The sequence below is a fragment of the Cryptomeria japonica genome, chromosome 9, assembly GCF_030272615.1.
Source record: "Cryptomeria japonica chromosome 9, Sugi_1.0, whole genome shotgun sequence".
NCBI classification, from domain to species: Eukaryota; Viridiplantae; Streptophyta; class Pinopsida; order Cupressales; family Cupressaceae; genus Cryptomeria; species Cryptomeria japonica.
This window is the reverse complement of record NC_081413.1, coordinates 674737191-674757380: the sequence shown is the minus strand read 5'-3', so window position 1 is coordinate 674757380 and position 20190 is coordinate 674737191. Positions and strand designations below refer to the sequence as shown.

The 20190-nt window shown below is 35.2% G+C and overlaps 1 protein-coding gene across 3 annotated transcripts in view; it reads left to right on the top strand.

Moving 5' to 3' along the window:
• The first annotated feature begins 325 nt into the window (after positions 1–325).
• LOC131054141 (pentatricopeptide repeat-containing protein At2g03880, mitochondrial-like) overlaps positions 326–20190 on the top strand; it is a 57845-nt gene continuing 37980 nt past the window's right edge. The window contains exons 1-4 of one of the 3 annotated variants that reach the window (XM_057988602.2): positions 326–3296; positions 3480–3542; positions 3675–3712; positions 3874–4072. In XM_057988602.2, coding sequence (XP_057844585.2) covers positions 497–3229 — 2733 coding nt within the window. In that variant the 5' untranslated portion in view covers positions 326–496 and the 3' untranslated portion in view covers positions 3230–3296; positions 3480–3542; positions 3675–3712; positions 3874–4072. Of the gene's footprint in view, positions 3297–3479; positions 3543–3674; positions 4073–20190 lie in introns of those variants that run through there. The other 2 variants (XM_057988601.2, XM_057988600.2) reach the window with 2 other exon arrangements.

The following is a 20190-nucleotide window of genomic DNA, read 5'->3' as shown; positions in this document are numbered from 1 at the left end:
CTTACCTATAGAAACATTCTCAAAATTTTAACAAAAATTAACTTGTCATTTAAGAATTTGAAGAATGTCAAGCTAATGTGTACCACTATTAGAACCTTTTTTATTTAAAGAGATAAAAAGCATAAGAAGAAAAATAAAATCAAATAATTTAAGAATGAAAATTTCTTACTTATAAAATAAATTCACCATTAATCACCAATGAAATGTAAAATTGATTTTTCTTATTTATGATATTTGATGATTGATTATTTCAATGAAGACCAAATGATTTTAAGTAGCAAGATTCACACAATTAACACATTTCCAAATTCTTTTCTATTATCAATCTTGACCAGCAAATCAGAAGAATTAATAAAAGCGTTACGTAAAAATATGGGGCAGAGCAGCAATTACACTGGGGAACTGAAACAGCTGGTTGTTGCCAATCTGGTAGACGTAAACTGAAAAACACTGCACATTTTCCACAATCATAAAATGCCATTGCTATCCATCACCCATGTCAATCTCCCAGCATTATGTTCAGTCTCCCAGCATTATGTTGAAGGAGGCGCTGCACATTCTGCTTACTACACACAACCCCCCTGAAGACTCCAATACTTATATTCAATTATTTCAGACCTGCACTCTCAAGAACGCGCTTTTACAAGGGAAAATAGTCCACTCTTTCATCGCTCACAGGCGATTTGCATTTGCTAAACGCACAACTTTTCAGAATAAGCTTATTTACATGTATGTCAAGTGCGGAAGTTTGGTTGATGCTCGTAAAGTGTTTAACCACATGAAAGAACGAGACGCTGTCTCGTGGAATATGATTATTGGGGGTTACAGAAAAAATGGGTATCCTCGTGAGGTTGTCACATTGTTTCACCAAATGCAACGAACAGGTCTCCAGCCCGATGAGTTCACATTTGCCAGCGTACTCCCAGCCTGTGCCAAAATGGGAGATTTGGAACAGGGTATGGACATCCATCAAAGCATAGAAGATAGAGGAATTTCGTCAAATGTTGTAGTTGCAACTGCCCTGGTAGACATGTATGCAAAATGTGGAAGCATAGACAGGGCACGTGAACTGTTTGACAAAATGCCTGAAAGAAACGTGGTCTCATGGACTGCGATGATCGCAGGATATGCACAAATTGGATTTGTTGAAAAGGCTTTAGAAACTTTCAAGCGAATGTCACTGGCAGGTGTAAAGCCAAATTCCACAACCTTTGCTAGCATCCTCCCTGCCTGTACTAAAATGGGAGCTTTGGAGCAGGGTATGGACATTCATCAAAGCATAACGGAGGGGGGATATAGGTCAGATGTTGTAGTTGCAAGTGCCCTGGTAGACATGTATGCAAAATGCGGAAGCATAGACAAGGCACGTAAATTGTTTGACGGAATGCGTCAAAAGGATGTGGTCTCATGGAATGCATTGATTGCAGGATATGCACTAAATGGATTTATTGAAAAAGCTTTAGAAACTTTCAAGGAAATGCAATTGACGGGTGTAGAGCCAGACTCCACAACCTTTGCCAGCATTCTCCCTATTTGTACCAAAATGGGAGCTTTGGAAAAAGGTATGGGCATCCATCAAATCATAAAGGATAGAGGAATTTCGTCAGATGTTATTGCAACTGCCCTGGTAGACATGTACGCAAAATGTGGAAGTCTAGACAAGGCATGTGAACTGTTTGATAAAATACCTCAAAGAGATGTCATCTCATGGACTGCTATGGTTGGAGGATACGCACAAAATGGATTTGTTGAAAAGGCTTTGGAAACTTTCAAGCAAATGCAATTGGCAGGTGTAAGGCCAAATCCCACAACCTTTGTAAGTATCCTCCCTGCGTGTGCCAAAATGGGAGCTTTGGAACAGGGTATAAATATCCATAAAAGCATAATGGAAGGTGGATTTTTGTCAGATATTATAGTTGGAAATGCTCTGGTAGACATGTATGCAAAATGTGGATGCATAGATAAGGCACGTGAACTGTTTGACAAAATGCCTCGAAAAAATGTGGTCTCTTGGAATGCCATGCTTGGAGGATATGCACAAAATGGATTTGTTGAAAAAGCTTTGGAAACTTTCAAGCAAATGCAATTGGCAGGTATAAAGCCAAATTCCACAACCTTCGCCAGCATCCTCCCTGCCTGTGCCAAAATGGGAGCTTTGGAACAAGGTATGGACATCCATCAAAGCATTATGGAAGGGGGATTTTTGTTAGATAATATAGTTGGGAATGCTCTGGTAGACATGTACGCAAAATGTGGAAGCATAGACAAGGCACGTGAACTGTTTGACAGATTACCTCAAAAAGATGTCATCTCATGGAATGCCATGATTGCAGGATATGCACAAAATGGATTTTGCAAGGATGCTTTCAAAATCTTTGAATTAATGCAACACTCTAGAACATACCCTAACATTGTAAGCTTTGCATGCATTCTATATGCATGCAGCTATGCAGGTTTAGTGGATGAGGGCTGTACATACTTCAATCAAATGAAAAGCCCTTATTACATTACACCTACAGTTGATCATTATGTGTGCATGGTTGACCTTCTTGGCCGTGCTGGCTATCTTGAGGACACCCTAAAATTTATCATTAAGATGCCAGTTAAACCTGTGGTGGTTGTGTGGATGTGCTTTCTTGGTGCCTGTAGATCACATATGAATATAGGCTTAGGAGTATATATAGCGACAGTGCTTTTTGATTTGGATTCTAAAAATGCTGCGACTTATGTTCTTCTCTCAAACATCTATGCAGAAGTAGGCAGGTGGAGTGAGGTTGAAATGGTAAGGAGATTGATGAAAGATAGACAAATAAAAAAGATCCCTGGATGTAGTTGGATTGAAGGCCATAAAATGGTACATGTTTTTTGTGTAGGAGACAGATCACATCCACAGACACATGATATCTATGCAAAGTTGGAGAAATTGACTTGGGAGATGAAGGCAGTGGGGTATTTTCCAGATTCAAGGTATTTACTCAATGATGTGGAAGACGAGGAAAAAGAATTATTTCTCTGTCATCATAGTGAAAAGTTGGCAATTGCATTCGGTTTATTAAACACACCTTCTGGAACAACTATTAGAATTGTTAAGAACCTTCGAGTATGTGCTGATTGCCACACTGCAACAAAATTCATCTCCAAGATTGTTGCAAGAGAAATTGTTGTAAGAGATGCAAATCGTTTCCATCATTTCAAACAGGGACAATGTTCCTGTGGAGATTATTGGTGATGCTAAATGAAGCTTGCACTACAATTATGTTAACCTGTCAGACCTGCAGTAACAATGAAAGGACAAGGTTTATTTTCAGTTTCCAAAAATCTTTTTTTCCTTTTTCTTTTGTTTTCAGAATTTGGCAATCTAGACCATACTGTTGGTTTCATAAAATTACATGCATAGAGTGCAATTCAGATCACTGCCTATATAAATTGGCAGCGACCTCTTTAATGATAACATGGATGTTTGATTAAATTGCTTCCAGGAAACCTGCATATGTATGAAATGAAAAGGTGGAGAAGGAGGTGGAGAATGGGAAAAACAAAAGGTGAGAAATACTTAAAGTAAATGAAAGATGCTTGACCTGTAAGAAATGGGAGAGGAGGGCTCATAATCAACTCTCGTCATTCAGTATAATTAATTAGTTTGGATTAATTGTATTATCTTTTGCCTATGACAGGTCGACCATTTGAGACTGAGTTACACATTTGAAATTAGGTATGTAATTTTATATAAGTATATGTAGATTTTGTCTCATTTATGGTTTGATATTTCTAGTGTTGCTTCACACCCCTTTGCATGGTGAGATATCTAATAGATTTATGTTTCGTAAATATTTGTTTAGTTTTTATTTTGCTGGTTAACTCGGAAATTTTTAGGTTGGGCGAGCTACGAAGCCACTTCTTGAGGACCTATTCCCATCTTGGGGATTCACCCCTTGCATTAACATAGATTATCCAAATGCACAATATAAGCACACAATGAAGGCACAAGGTCTATAAGCTCAATGACTTAATAGGGGTTTGAACCTTGGTAGATTTGTCAACATGCCTCATTTTTAACCATCAAACCACACCCTTAATAGCATTTTTAATTTAATTTGACATCAATATGTTTGGCTTTGATTAGAATAAACTAATATAAAAACACTAAAAGAAATTATAATTGTGTTTATGTTGTAATTAGTAGATATGCATGGCATTTGAAAAAGTCACATATAGAAGCTTATAGATTCATGTTCAATAGAAGAGAATAATATTTTGATATGTAAAAATAAAATCATAATTTATATTGTATTGTAATCTCACATATTACAAAATTGTGCATGATGAGATTTATAAATTGATACTAATGAGATGAGGGATTGAAGGTAGTTGGGAGAGAGCTAAAGAGGGCATTTCAAGAGTGTTTGAAGTGATAATAGGTTTAAACAAGAGGAACCCCAAAGAATCAGAGCTATTAGAATTTCAAAGAAACACAACGAGAGATATTTGTAGGATTAAAAATAATATCACATGCATATCCAAAATATGGTCAAATTGACTACTTTTTTTTATCTATAGTAAACTTAGCAAATGGTACAGAAGGTTAAATTTCATTTGGTAAGATAAGAATTGAATTGTTTTGCATTCATTGTATACCTAACATTTGCTAGTGAAGGTTAAATTTTACATGTCACATCTAAAGTTTGTTTACAATCATTGCTCATCTACATTAAGAATCGTGATTTTTTTAATTATTTTATGTCAAAATATATAATAAGGGAATCAGTTCATAATGTTTAAAGACACAATTTTTAATGCATACATTATAATAGTATGGAACATTTTGAATGGAAGCAAGTTCGTTGTCATAATAATCAAATATTTATTAAAAAATACTTAGATTACATTACATAAGTGGAGAATATGGTAGTGGTTCTTTAAATTATATGATACATATGCTACGACCAATAAAATTTATTATTAAAAATCAACGAAATTCTAGATTACAAGATGTCAATCTTTAGATCATACAAATGCGACGGTTACATGTATAATTGTTTACCAAGCACTTACATTGTAAATCACAAAAATTTTGACCCACATTAACATTACAAAGCTTAAATAGGTGCCTTAATAAGTTCAAAATTGGATATTGTGGTTTACATATTTTCAATAGCACCCAACAAGAAGAGTATTTGGGGGTTGATCTCATCCAACTACTAAGTAGTAGGTGTAGTTATAATAATGCCTCTACTTTAATCTCCTTGTGCTCGAGCTAAGTGTCCTAATGTTAAGTTCTACCAATGAATATGGTAATTCAGTATTGATGATTGTCCCCAAGTATGAAACCACTTTGCTTATGAGCACAAGTGGTGAACCATATGTATGAAAACAATCTCACATGATGATGGTGGCTTATAGATTTATTGTGCTCGCTTTGATTAATGCTTCTCTTGCATGGAGAAGTAAGGCCATAAGGAGGCACCTTGGTCATAATTCGTATATTTAGTCCTAACATTTGAGCAAATATAGAGATCTTGTAAGTGTTAGGAATCTAGGCCATCTTGGACATTTGATGTTGAAATTGTGAATGGGAATATGAAAGAACACAAGTCTTTCAACCTAAGACAAGAACATATGATTGGAAAAATTGTTAAAACGATAATATATCTTCTAGATCCCCTAATTAAGTTTTTAAAAAAAATTGTACGTCAAAACATGCATGATACTAATAAGTTGTCTTCAAAACATCAACAATTTCAACTCATAAGTTGAGGATGAAATCAAGATAAAATAAAGAATGTTTTTCTCATTTAATGCATTTTGTAATACTTCATATTCTAACACATAGTTTATGTTACTAACCCTTTGTTAGAGTAGTTTGATAGGAAGGGCTCAAAATTGCCTAAGTCATGGAGCTTTAAAAGTTGTCATACTTAATGCATTTATTAGACTGTGAATTGAGTATTTTGTCCAAAACAAGATCCTTATCTAATTTTGTTTCTATATTTAATCTCAACTAAAGACTTGTGTGAGTGACTTAAATTGGGATTGTGAATTTTGATTTCTAAGGTTGCTTATGAATCCTGAGGGTTGAACATTAGGAATATGAATATATGTCTATGTTTAAAGGTTGAATGATATTAAAAATGTGATTAATTTGATTTAATCTAGTGGTAAAATTTTCTAGATTTGAATTCATGTATAATTTTATCTGATTCAATGTCATGATCTTTTTATTAATGTGTGACATGGGATATTTATGCCACAACACACACACACACACATAGTATTCTTTTCTTTTCTTAATATTTTCATTTTCATGGTTCTAGGTAATGCTCAAACTAACTAGGGCTTACAACCGTCGAAGAGACCCACACTAAATTTCATTGTTTGTCAAGGAGTTTAATTATAGTGCATTCTATATTTAGGAGGGATGTTATATTCATATTAAGTTCACATATGGTTTCTTTGAGCTTCTTTTAGTTCCCTAATTATAGATTAGGTTTTTCTTGTTTTTTTATAAAGAAAGCCTTCATGCTTTTATTCATTTATTTTATACTCTTTTCCTTTTGAGAAATATAGTAAATCTATTCTTATTGCTCTCGTTTGTGGAAGGTGTTTTGTTTTTTGTATTTGCTTGTTCGCATCTTTATCACTCTCTGATAATGCAGACACACCACCACTACAAAATTTACATGACTTTATCACCTATTTATACAATTCATCAACCTTGACCACAAGGTCGGCTAAACCCTCAACTCACAATTACAAAATTACATTACACGATACAAAGATCTACCACCGGACCAATATTATGATATACATGATATAACATGGACATAAACCAAACGCTCAAACATGCAACACCACCGAAAATCACGCCAAGATCAATCACAACACGCTACACCACCAAGAATACTGCATAACACGAAGAATATCACCTGATCATGAAAATCACCAAAAAATCGCACAAAGATCAATGAAGACCATCAAAACAAATAGGACACAGTTAGGAAACACCAACAAGCATGTTAGAGTCATCTGCAATAGCTACACCAACACCACTTATCAAATTTTCATCGATCAACATCTAAAACTCAAGAACACTCAAACAATAGCAACTGTCACAAGGAAAGATAACTTGTGGAGCACCAAATCACGAACCATCTTAAATGAAGATACACAAGAACATTCCAAACAATCTCTCAAAATCTCAACTCAAGATCTCATCACACCGGAATATACCTGGGGAAATACCGAACTCTGCAAAGCATTAATCAGAAAAGCCAAACTGTAAATCGGATCATATGATACAATCAATTATGCGTCTGGATCACTGAAACCAATACAAAAAGATATAATGATACAATAAGTACTCCATACACCAAACCATGATCCCAATAAACCAATCTGCAACCATTGGAGCAATAAATCACAGGAATATGTTGACATCAATGCCAACAACATATCCTAGCGGCAGCAATGTCCAACAATCTCCACATCTTTGGCCCCCATTGATTCAATATAGCCGAATATTCATCTTCTAAACAAAACTACTTTGGATTCATATCTTGTAGACATATCATCCTTGTTTGTGGAGTCTCATATTGCAAATTTGGAGGATTACCTTGAGGACATTAATGTCCTCTTTTCTAATAGCTACATCATCATTGTTAGCCATCGTCTTCGGTTTTTCTAGACATAAGTACTTAGGATTCATATCTTGCAAACATATCATCTTTTCTTGCGAAGCCTCAAATTGCAAATTTGGAGGATTATTATGAGGACATTCATATCCTCTTTGTTGACTACCTCATTAGTGTTGCCAGCCAATCTTCATTGCCAATGGAGTTTGTTCTACATCAATATTCAAAGGTTTATAGATTAACAACATCACATTCCACCATGAGGACATTTGAATAGTTTTCAAAGGCACACATCATTTGGATTTGAATTCCTAATTCTTCTAGTTTATCGTGATGGCTTCTCCAATCATCATTGGATTTCTTTCTTCCTAAGGAGAGAACTATTGTTTGTAAGTAAAGGGTCATGTTTTGTTTTCAAGCTTTCATCATTGGCACACAAGCTACTTCTTTATGGGGGGATTCATATCCTCATATTCTCTCTCTTATGAGGGGACATTTATTGTACCAATGTGATAGAAGTGGTCCTTAGAGGATCACATTGAGTCCTATCCTTCTTTCACAAGTGCATTAATTTCATTTTCTCTCTTTTGGAGAGAATTTTTTTCCCATGTAGTTTTCTCATTTTCTCTAATTATGAGAGATTTCATTTGTTTGTGCATGGATACCTCATCAGGCCTAGTTGTCAAGACCCATCTTTGTCACACCCCACCATGAGGCCTAGAGGACTAAAACAAATCAAAACAATGAAAAAGTGACTATTTTTTTTTTGATAGATTACATCATAGACATGCAAAGAGATACATTCAACAAGCTAAATAAAGATACACAATTAACAACTAGCATTCGTCCTCAAGGCCCCATAACGATGAACATCATCCAACTAACCCAAACAAGGAACTGCTTTACATATTACAACATTGCTCATTTGCATAGGTACAAGATACATATTACATTTCTTGAGAATATACATATGATCATCAAATACATTTCAATGGATCCACGATGATACAATTGCCTAGAGTCCCATAATGGGATGAATACATAAATCTGGTACATAAAGAAAGTCTTTAATCTTCTCACAGGCCTTCACGAACATGACACGGAATAGACCGAAACCCAATGGGTGCAAAAAGCACTCCACCCAACCATGTGGTACCATCAGGTCCACCCCACGTGCTAAGAGGTATCAGCCAGACTCGAGAGATGGAAGGAAACACATGAATATACAAATGACACACATGAGGCTCACAAAACTACTGTCACAGGAGACTCACAAGGCTACGGTCACAAGAGACTCACAAGGCCAAAATCACAGGAACTCAATAGTAAAACAACCAACTTCCAAAGGCTCAAAGCAATCCACAAGAGGATAAAAAAACATAAGTTACCACTAGGTAGCAATAGGGAAGAGTGTCATCACTAGGTTGTCATGAGTTACCCTGCTAGGTCTTCACTAGGTTCTGGCCCCCATTCTGGGTTACCTTGATGAGCTCTGCCAACCCCCGACCCCCATACAAACACTAGTGGACCACACCAACCTTTCGAAAGGACAAGATTGGTGGAAGCCATTCCAGGCCCTTCTCTACTTACCTCAACCCTAAACAAGCACCTAAGCGTAAGAGAGACAACAAAAATTAATCTTTATTAATGTGAGCTAACTACCCTTCCCAATACATTGTATTATGTTTTCACTTGATTACAAAACTCTCATTGAGTTACCCTGGCGACTACTTTGAGTCACGACCCCCAATGAAAGACACTCCCCCAAGATTGCACGTAGGAATCCAAGCAACACCATGGATCAAACCGGAAATCTCAAGATGGTAAAACACCAAAATATCATAACAAGGCTTGACTCTCTTGCTAGAATAAGATAACAAACATGAAGTATCCAAAGTAGGCTAGGAAACACCATCCAGCATCAAGAACAAACAAGACTTGAACAGTTGTCATCAAAAGAGAAGCATGACTATTCAATAAAGAATTCACAACTCCCTTCCTAAGCCTCTGGAATTCAAACACATAAAACTACACATCGGAGTATCCCCACAAAGAAAGACAAGATCCAAAAGAAAAAGAAAGGTCTCAAGAAGCCAAATACAAGAGAGTTCATTCAAATCTACCACAGAGACCCTAATAACACTTATACATTAAATTGTTCCAAATCAAGATCGATTCCCTTAATCCATAGCTCAATTTACTGACATAATATTATTTCACAACATTGTAATACATTCCTACAATATGCTTCCATTATAATTGTTCAACAACAAACTAAAAGAAGATTTCCCAGGTTCATATGAAATCATATACATATAACTAATCCTAAACAAAACTTAACCACATGATTAATTGATAAAAAGAAATAACATTTATAAATCTAATTACATCCACCTTTTTCAAAAATATAAGTAATTTCCCAAAATATCCATATTTAGCAAAAGAACTTATGTGTATCACAAATATATCTCTATACTTAAATCTAATAACATATAAGATTGGACTTTTTCTTATAGTTCCCTGAGAATGTCTCTCGCCCAGGTCTTTTCAAAATCCTCCTATCTTGCTCGCAACGGCTTCCCTGTGTTGGCCCTTGTCGTTGTTGTTGGCGTTGTTGTTGTTGTGGGTAGTGGTGGGGGCTTCTCGGTGCCCTTGTCCACTGCCTTCCCTCCCCTTTCAGTTGCTAGATCTGTGCGCGTTGCTCCCCTGGTAGTGGGTTTTGGTTCCCCCACAATTGGTGTCTATTTTCCGGTTTTGGATTTGGATGCCCTAGTTGTTGATGATGATGCTCAGGTTATTAGTCGATCTCCTAGGATTGGTGATGCTCTTGACCACCCTCCTTTTGGTGCTAATGCTCTGCCCAAACCTCCTTTTGCTAGGATTCATAGCTTTCCTCCTGTGGCCAGATCTGCTGCCCATCCTTCCAAGGGGGTTCGACTTCTTCCTTGTGCCAAGACTTCCCCTGTTGTGGTCTGTGGCCGGGAGGTTGTGGAGAATGTTGATTTCCATCAACGCAATGCTTTGGTCTGCAGATTTGTTGGATTTTGACCTTCTCTTCCGGACCTTCATCGTTGGGTGAGTGATTCTTGGAAGCCTTTAGTTGCTCATGGCATTGAGTTTTTCCCTTGTGCTAAAGGCTTTTTTGTTGCTTCTTTCACCTCTACTCTTGATTGTGATTTGGTTCTAGGAAAGTTGTGGACTTGGGGGGATCTCTCCCTCTCTATTAAGCGATGGACTTCTTCCTTCAACTCCCTTACTGAATCTCTCTTCGTTCGCCCGGTTTGGGTCCACCTCCCCAATCTCTCTCTCCATTTCTAGGAGCCTTCTTGTTTCGATGCCATCAGTAACTCCATTGGCAGTTTCTTGAAGGGTGATGATGTCACGTTCTCCATGGGTCATTCTACCTTTGCTCTTCTTTTAATTGATGTCGACATATCTATGGCCCTCCCCAGGGATGTGGTTCTTATGGTTAGGGAGAGGCCTTGGACTCAACCGTTGGATTATGAGGGCCTCCCCTTTCGTTGTCGAAGGTGCTTCTCAATGGGTCACTTAGCTTCGGATTGTTCTCTCTCTCACTGCAGAGTTGCTGCTACTTGGTGGAAGGATGCTACTGAAGATCACTTGACAATTAATGCTTCAGACTCTATTTCGGTTGAATCCTCTCGAGATGAGGTGCCCCTTACTGCTGATGAAGCCTTTGTTGATATTACCGCTACTGTGGACTCTTCTACCCCCTTGGCTTCTACATTTGTTGCTCCTACTCCTCAACTTCTCTCTTCTCCTGGCGATTCTGCTTTTGTTGTTCTACAACAACAGTTTGTTGTTGTTCTGTAGCAACAATCTGGCAGTGTCTCTGTGGGGCCTTCCCCGCCTGATTGTTCTTTGAATATTCCTAATGACAGTGTTGCTCAGACGATTGTTTGTCGCAGGCGGAAGGGGATATCTACCCCCCTTTCCTAGCCCCCCCTTCATCAAGGTTTGGGTATTTCTCCCCACTCTTGAGTTGGGTTGGGTTGTTGCTGGTTTGATAGGTTGTTTGGCTTGTCCGACTTTGTTTGTTTGGGGTTTGCACCCCTGCTTGGTCTGTTTAAAATTGATAGCCTTTTGGCTATGTAAAGGGTCAGCGCCCTAGTTAACGCTGCTTTTTTAATCAAAAACATTAACCATAAAAAAATATCTAAATCTACACTTGATAACTGTTCTTATCAATGTTGAGCTATATTTATCCAAAATAATCTATTTTGATCCATTGTACTACCTTATCAAATAAACTACATTTTCAAAGTTATGAATATAAACATAATTATCTAATTAATTGACCTATAATAATATACTTTTTTAAATGCATTTACATGAACATAATAAAGAGAATATATATATATATATATACCACCGTGGGTAAGCTAAAGGTGGGTGGGCTCCACAAGGTGGGATTTCCCACCACCGTGGGTCCCCAAAACACCCCTTAAAACCGAGCCACCAATAAATAAATAGTTACGCAAAAGAATAAACATCAAAACAACAGACTGGAAAGCGGAGGAAATTACCCTCTTTTATTTTTAAACCACAAATCCATATGCACAGCTTCCAAATATGTTCTACCCCAATTTTTTATTTATTTTCATTTAAACAAAGATCATTCAAAAAGATTACAAAACAAAATCCCCAATTGTAGCTTTTCCAGAAATCAGATTTATACCCGAAATTAATATTCAGACATATAATCCCAAAAATTATTTCCAGTTTTCCCAATATACATTTTATTTAACCCATATCATAGATAATTCAAATAACCCAAAACCCCATTATCAAACAATCCAACAATACAAATTCACATTAATTTTTGAAAACCAAATTTATATCATCACAGTAAAACAAACAGATAGATTCTTATTTAAATTGAAAGGAAATTTTACGTGCACGAAAAGAATCAAAACCCCAACCTTTTTCATGCTATTTGAAAAACAGAGGCAAAAGCAATAATCTCATAGCACCAATCCAAAGATCTCCAATCTAGAAAAGTCAGCCAAAAACTTCCAATACCCATTCCTTTTTTCTTATTTTCAATTTCTTCACTTTCAACCAGAGATTTCTCAACATCCTTTTCAAAAGCCCTTTATCAGAATATTCATGCGCACACTGGAAAAAGTTCACGACAAGAGCCACCCCAAAAAGCCAAATTAAAATATTCTCAAATGTAACTCGCAAATGCATGCAAGAATACCCAAATTAATAAAGTTCATTATTTACTCTTTTGTAACTCCCGTAATTACTCAAATTTTAATTTTTAAATCAACTAATTAACATTTATATTTTTAATCTTTTATTCCATGAGCACAAGGTAAATTCCAAACCCAAAAAGCCAAATTAAAATATTTCTCAAATGTAACTCGCAAATGCATGCAAGAATACCCAAATTAATAAGGTTCATTATTTACTCTTTTGTAACTCCAATAATTATTCAAATTTTAATTTTTAAATCAACTAATTAACATTTATATTTTTAATCTTTTATTCCATCGACACAAGGTAAATTCCAAATTAAATATTTAATTACCCTATTTAATTAATCCTTTACAATGAGAATAAAATAAATTTAATTATTTTACCACTAACATTAGTTTAGTTTAATTTAATTTTGCACAATTGCAATTTTACTAATTAATTAATCATTAATATTCAAATACCATTAATATATATAATATTAATCTTTGTCACAAAATAATAGAGAACAGTTAAATTAAACATAGGAGCAACAAATTGCAACAAACCAAAAACACAAAAGATTAAGGCAAACAACCGAGATGATTGGCAACAAAACATTGGGATACCTGACAAGCATCTCGTTCCCGCGGGAACGATGGTTGCGTCAAGGTTTGAATGATAACTCTGATTTTGTACTTTACCATTGGATAATAGAGCACGCTCAAACCCGAAGATTCGGGTGGAGCCGATGCTTAGTACCTAAAGCTGAATCACAAAGAAAAATGCACACGTATACATCTAACATGAATAGGCACACCGGTGGAGAGTCGTGGCAGTCCGTGTCCCTCTGAAGTGGGTGACGAAAGATCATCCCCTCGCACCCCATACACGTACAAGAAGACGAACACAAGAAATATTCCATACATATAGAAGATTTGTTAGTCCAATGTTAGTATATATGCATATGATCTAGCATCTAACCATCCTTCAAGATAAAATGCATAACCAACATGATAAAAACCATCACATAAGAGTATCATCCAGTCACATAAACCACCAAAGAAAACAACTAGAGTCAAATTAAGTTATACAGAGTTTGATGAGGGAGGGGCACTACAATCTTTGCATTTTCATGCAAACTTTTGTGCCACCCTAACTTTCACTTAGGAAGCTATTAGTGTATTCTATATTTAGGATGCATGCTATATTTAGGTTAAACTCACTTAAAGACTTTTTTGGGTTATTTTTAGTTCCCTAATTATAGTTTAGGTTTCTCTTATTTTTCTATAAAGTGATCCTTCATGCTATTTTCATTCATTTTATACCCTTTTGCTTTTGAGGAAGGTGTTTTGGTTGCTATTTGATCTTGTAGGTTCTTGTGTTGCAAAGTTCAACTTTTGATTTATTATTTATTTCTCTAAAAAAAAACCTAATTTATAATGTTATGTTTAATATTAAACAAATCAATTAAATAATTTAATATTAGACTATATTTAGCAAGCCTTACAACACATTATTTTAAAGGCAACAAAATCTAAAATAATTAAATATGTATTCATGATTAAACATGTACTAAATGTAGTAAAGCAATTGTGTGTGTGTGTGTGTGTGTGTGTGTGTGTGTGTGTGTGTGTGTGTGTGTGTGTGTGTGTGTGTGTGTGTGTGTGTGTGTGTGTGTGTGTGTGTGTGTGTAAAGACAATTGTGAACATATTCCTCTTTTTCAAATAATGTAATAGCATTCTCTAATATAGAAATATGATTCTACAACAAGGTAGAAATTATGAGCACTTAATTGACACCAAACAACATATATAACTAAATAAATTGTTATCAATTCAATACACACGTATACCTTTATACACTCTCTCTCTGTGTGTGTGTGTGTGTGTGTGTGTGTGTGTGTGTGTGTGTGTGTGTGTGTGTGTAAAGACAATTTTGAACATATTCCTCTTTTTCAAATAATGTAATAGCATTCTCTAATATAGAAATATGATTCTACAACAAGGTAGAAATTATGACCACTTAATTGACACCAAACAACATATATAACTAAATAAATTGTTATCAATTCAATACGCACATATACCTTTATGCAAAGCATATATAAATTCATGTTGGACTAAAATTTAAAGTTGAGATATGCAAAGAGAGTAATGAGACTACTTTTCCACTAACCATGGAGTTATATCGGTGCACACATATTTCAACCTAAAAGGTAGGATCTTACCCTTTACAAAGGTTGTCACATAAGTGTACGAGACTAACTACAACTTACAAAACATAATAAACCTTTGTAATAAATCCATCCCCTTAGCCAAGGCTTAGAACAATACAACATCAATTTTTTCATCTCATAATAATGATAATACTACTTGTATAAATACTCCAAAGTGATGATCTTGACTTTCCATGCACAATAATCAACAACCCATATTAAGATATGACCTACTCAACAGTATCTAAAGATTTCATTTTGTTCTAAAAAGTCACTTAATTTTTTCTATGTATTTTAAATCTATATTGCATTCTTAATCATGTGTAATGAAATGTTCCAAGCCTCATCATTCCTCTAGGTTGTTTGAAGAATTAAAATATGATCAAGAATAGGATAACCGCTTTGTATTATATATATACTATCAAATCTAAATCATAGTCTCAACAAATCTCATATTTTCTAAACCTTAACATTAGATATTCCAACATAGTACTTAATTTCCTAACTTTTTAAATACTACCCTACATTTGAATTGTACCAATTCTAACAGTAAACTCAACTCAACCATTGAAGCTAACATACTTAAACGAACTAAATTCATTTTTAATGCACAATATACTCAGATGTTTGTTATGAACCAAAATTCAAACTGCAAGGTTGACCATACATACAAGAAACTTAACATAGTAAGGCTACTACCAACTGCCATAATTCTCCTTGAGATGGTAAGACAAAACATAATCACATGATTCTATCTTCAATATTATGAAAAAATAAATTTTATTAGGATTCTTAAAGGAAAATATCCCTAGACAATTTGTATTTCCTAAAAATTTAAGTTAATGTGATTTACTTAATTAAAAATTGTATCAATGTGTTAACAGTGTGCTTTGTCTTAACTAACATTTGAAAAGGAAAATGATTATGAAAATAATAGAGGTGAAAATTGTTGGCAATATGTGTTGTCATTAATGTCGACTTAATGTCTGACAATGTATGTTGTCCTTGATTGTTCTAGTCATTGGTGATATAATGACTAGCTGAGTAGAGTGTTGTTGTACTCGTTTAGGAAGTGTTTGTTGGCAGTAGTGATGTAATTGACATAAGTATTTGTATGTATGGTTGAGGATGAGACGATGAGACTACATTGGCAATTGTTTGACATGGCTACTATTTGTCTATGGTTGTCATTGTTTGCTTGATTGGTATGAAGAGATTGATATGAGGAACAAATGAATATTGGTTGCAGATGGTTTGCGAATGTCCACCACCTTGGTGTTTGACATCTACACTGACTTAGTTGTATTGATATTGTTGATGGCAGTAATGGTATGTTGATGTTCAAATGGGTTGAGATATTAAGATGAATATTAGATGCATGGAAATATAATAAAAATGGTATATTGAGTGAGAAGGTATTGTTTTTGGGAGAGTTTTGGCTCCTAGTAACCTAATGGAGAAAGTTGGTATAGAAGTATGTATTGACGTGTGTCTAGAAGAATGATCTGCATTCCTCCACATTTTTAAATATGGTCTTGCGGACTTGGATACAATGTTTGTGCTCTTTAGACATTGAACCCCTATCTTTGCAGGTCCTTGATGTTGCAGTTGATATGTTAGTGATTGTGTTAGTTGACATTTTGGTTCTCTATCAAAAGTGGTTCAAAAAATGCTTCGCATTTCTCTACATTGATGTTTCTAGTGTTGTGTCTTGGAGGGAATGATTATAACATGTGTTGTGTCTTGGTTCTATTATGATATTAGTATCAGTTATGATATTGTGTTTTGTGTTTGATTGGCTCTTTGGATTGAAGTGTTTAGTATCAATTATGTTGTGCCAATATGATCGTGAAGTAGAGAAGTTAAGGAAGGATTTAAGAATGTTGTTGGATGTTCATGGAACATCCTAATGTGCTCTACATGATGTTAGATGTTCTTCTTGATGATGGATGGTGATTGGAATTTGTGTTTTAGGGTAACAAATTTAGTTCGATTGACTACTGTTGTTCTTGGGCTTGCGATGAATCCTTGGATGTCTTTGATTGCTTAGGAGTTTGTGTTTCATTGTTTTTCGGTCCTACCTTGGCATGTGGGGATCCATATTTGGCTTGTTCATCTAGAAGATATGTTTTGGGCCGACTTGTGGTGTGTTGCTTGGTGTTTCTACATGTTACCTTAATGTCGACCTTTAGAGGATGAAAGATAGTGTGTGAATTATTCCTACCTACTTAGAAAGAAGTGATAAGATGTTTTTAGGTCCTCTCTATCTCCTGGACTGGACCACTCTCACCACAATTATGTTTTGGTGGCAGACTTGAAAGGACCTATGCTTGTCCTCTATTTTGGCTAACCTAATTAATGTTTGCAATGAAGAAGACGGTATATATAGAAGATCAAGTTGATGTTGAAGGTGTGTAAGTGTGTGTGAGTTTGTAAGTGAGTGGATCAATGTGCAAAAGTCAATTGTGACAAATTCAATGTGTGGTGATTGTTGTGGAGTTGGTCACTTGAGATAGAGAATCAAGGACAACTTCATGTTTGGAGATTGTCAAAGGCAGTATTGTTGAAAGCCTATTTGTTGATGATTCGTATATTCATTGTATTCTACTCTAAAGAAGTGATCTTCAGACTGCAAGCTTTGTATCTTGCCCTAGGAGTGTGCACTCTAGCCTACAAGTCCTTCAGGGAGCAGTGTGCTTCCTTGGCAGTGAGCCTAAAACTATATTGTAATAATTTCATATATTGTGTGTTGACTCACTATGGTTTTTCCATGTTTGGGTTTTCCACATAAATCTGGTGTTCTCTTGTGCATGGATATATCTTTCATTGTTGTTGTTAAGAATAAGGTTAAAGTGTTTGTGGATTAAGTAATAAAGTTTAAGTATTTGGTCTAGACTGGTTCACTCCCCCCCCCCCTCCGCCCATTGCCGCCCTCTCGGTCCTAAGGTGTGTCCAACAAAAATGACATTATTACTCTCTATAATTTTCAATATTCATGAAAGTGGAAGTAGGTACTTTCAACCCATGGTTGATCATTGATCTTATTATACTATTGTTAGTAGAACACTATGTTTAACCTTTTCGAAAACCCTACAACTCACAAGCACATAATGAAATAGAACCATTACTAATATTCAGTTATCTCACAATTACCAAAATGTCATAAATATCAAGTATTCAAATTTTTTGATAATTAGAGAAGAAAACAATAAGCACATACTCAAATAATTTTGAACCAAAAATGAACACATGTTGTGATATGACTAATTAGCACCCCTACAAAACTTGTTAGCAACCACCAAACACACATGAAATATAAATAAAAATAATATAGCAATAAATTAAGAACAATTATAATAAATCATTTTTAACTAGATTAACGTTAATTTAGATAAGTAATTATGATAAATAAATCCACTTTAGAATAATTCTAGTAATAGAGATAAAAGGAATATAGGGGCAATATAATTGAAACAAGAACATAAAACAAATAATAAGCTCTATGATTGAAGAATTAATGAAATCATAATCAAATAGAGGTTATGTGATATTAAAAAAATATTAACAAATAAGAGTAGAGCCTTGAAATCTATTGTCACAAATATTGTGGCTCTTGGATCAATAAGAGCATGACTATCAACCTTGGAAGTGACCTCCCAATGTTATTATCCACCTTGGGAAATATCATCCAGAAACATAGACTTTAGAATTCCTCGGTACCTTAAAAACATATGTGAATGTGGTTTGAGCCTTTCTTTGAGATAAGTGGATCCATGGCTACGGGACCCACTCAATAGTAATCAGGATCCTTTAAAATTTGTCTTAATGGGTATTCTGAAATATTGGATGACATACCACATGAAAATGCAAATGCCTAGAAGTATTTGTTTGATGAATGCAATTACTGCTACAAGAATCCTCCACTGGCCACTAAAATGCTATTGATTTGAGATTACAATGATAGAATGAGATGTCTATAATGAATTTAAGGGCTTACTTCAAATATAATTTCCTATTGCAATTAGTTTCATAATTTGCAATGTGTGTACACACAAGAAGGAAGGAAAGAGTTAGTTCACTTATGGCTAATACTAGAATTTTATTGAAATGGATGATGAAATAATTGTTTACTTAGGACATGACTACTAAACAATTTTGTCCTACACTAGTGGAAATGTCCAAGAAGGTGCGCGCTAAGATTTGAATGTTGGACTACAACTACTAACAAAGTGAGGATCAAAATATGATGCAGAGATTAGGGACATATGCCAAATATCCCAACTTACTTGTTCAATACCTCACTCAACTCCTAGACACATCCTAATCAACACAAATAGGCCACATATGGCTCAAAAACATGAATAACATTGATTCCACCCTTTTTTCTCAATTGGGTTGTCCCTTGACCACTAGTTGACCAATTAGGTCCTGATTGGTTACAAATGAACAAATGGCACTAAGGCCTTACAAACATGAATGGAGCATTTTCCAATGGTCCGCATGACCTTATTACACTCTCACAAACACTTGAAAACACAAAACACATGACGACCTCAATAGGTCCAAAATGAGCCCCTAGGTGCTCCTGCACCAGATGACTATTCTAATAAAGAGTAATGATAAATATAACATGTATCAATGTAGGATCCAAGGGGACCACTTTATCCAAGATATATAATTGTAAATTGGAGGTGACATAAGGGAAAATTTGTAATAGTGGAAGGAGTAGATGATCCTAAAATGTAATATTTCAAATGATCAGTTCCACTATATGTCCCCTCAAAAGTGTTACATGTGTAGTAATTCTTACATGCATAGTGAGAAGAGGAGAAAGATAGAATATGTGATCACATAAGCATATGTAATCAAGGGTTGTCCCTGGCATGTTGGCCCACAAGCATATGAGAAAAAGAAAAAAAAAGTAAGTTATATTGCATAGATAGTGTGGACTTTGAATATGTAATGATTGCAATGTAGAATATCATAATGGACCTAAGTACAACATGAGAAAGTGTAATAGGCATATATGGAACCATAATGTGAACATTAGGAACATACCAGCATAACAAAATGTAATGTAGTGTAAGGTTAGAAATTAAATTCTTTGTAATCTTCTCCTAGTGTTATTATGTCCACTTTAG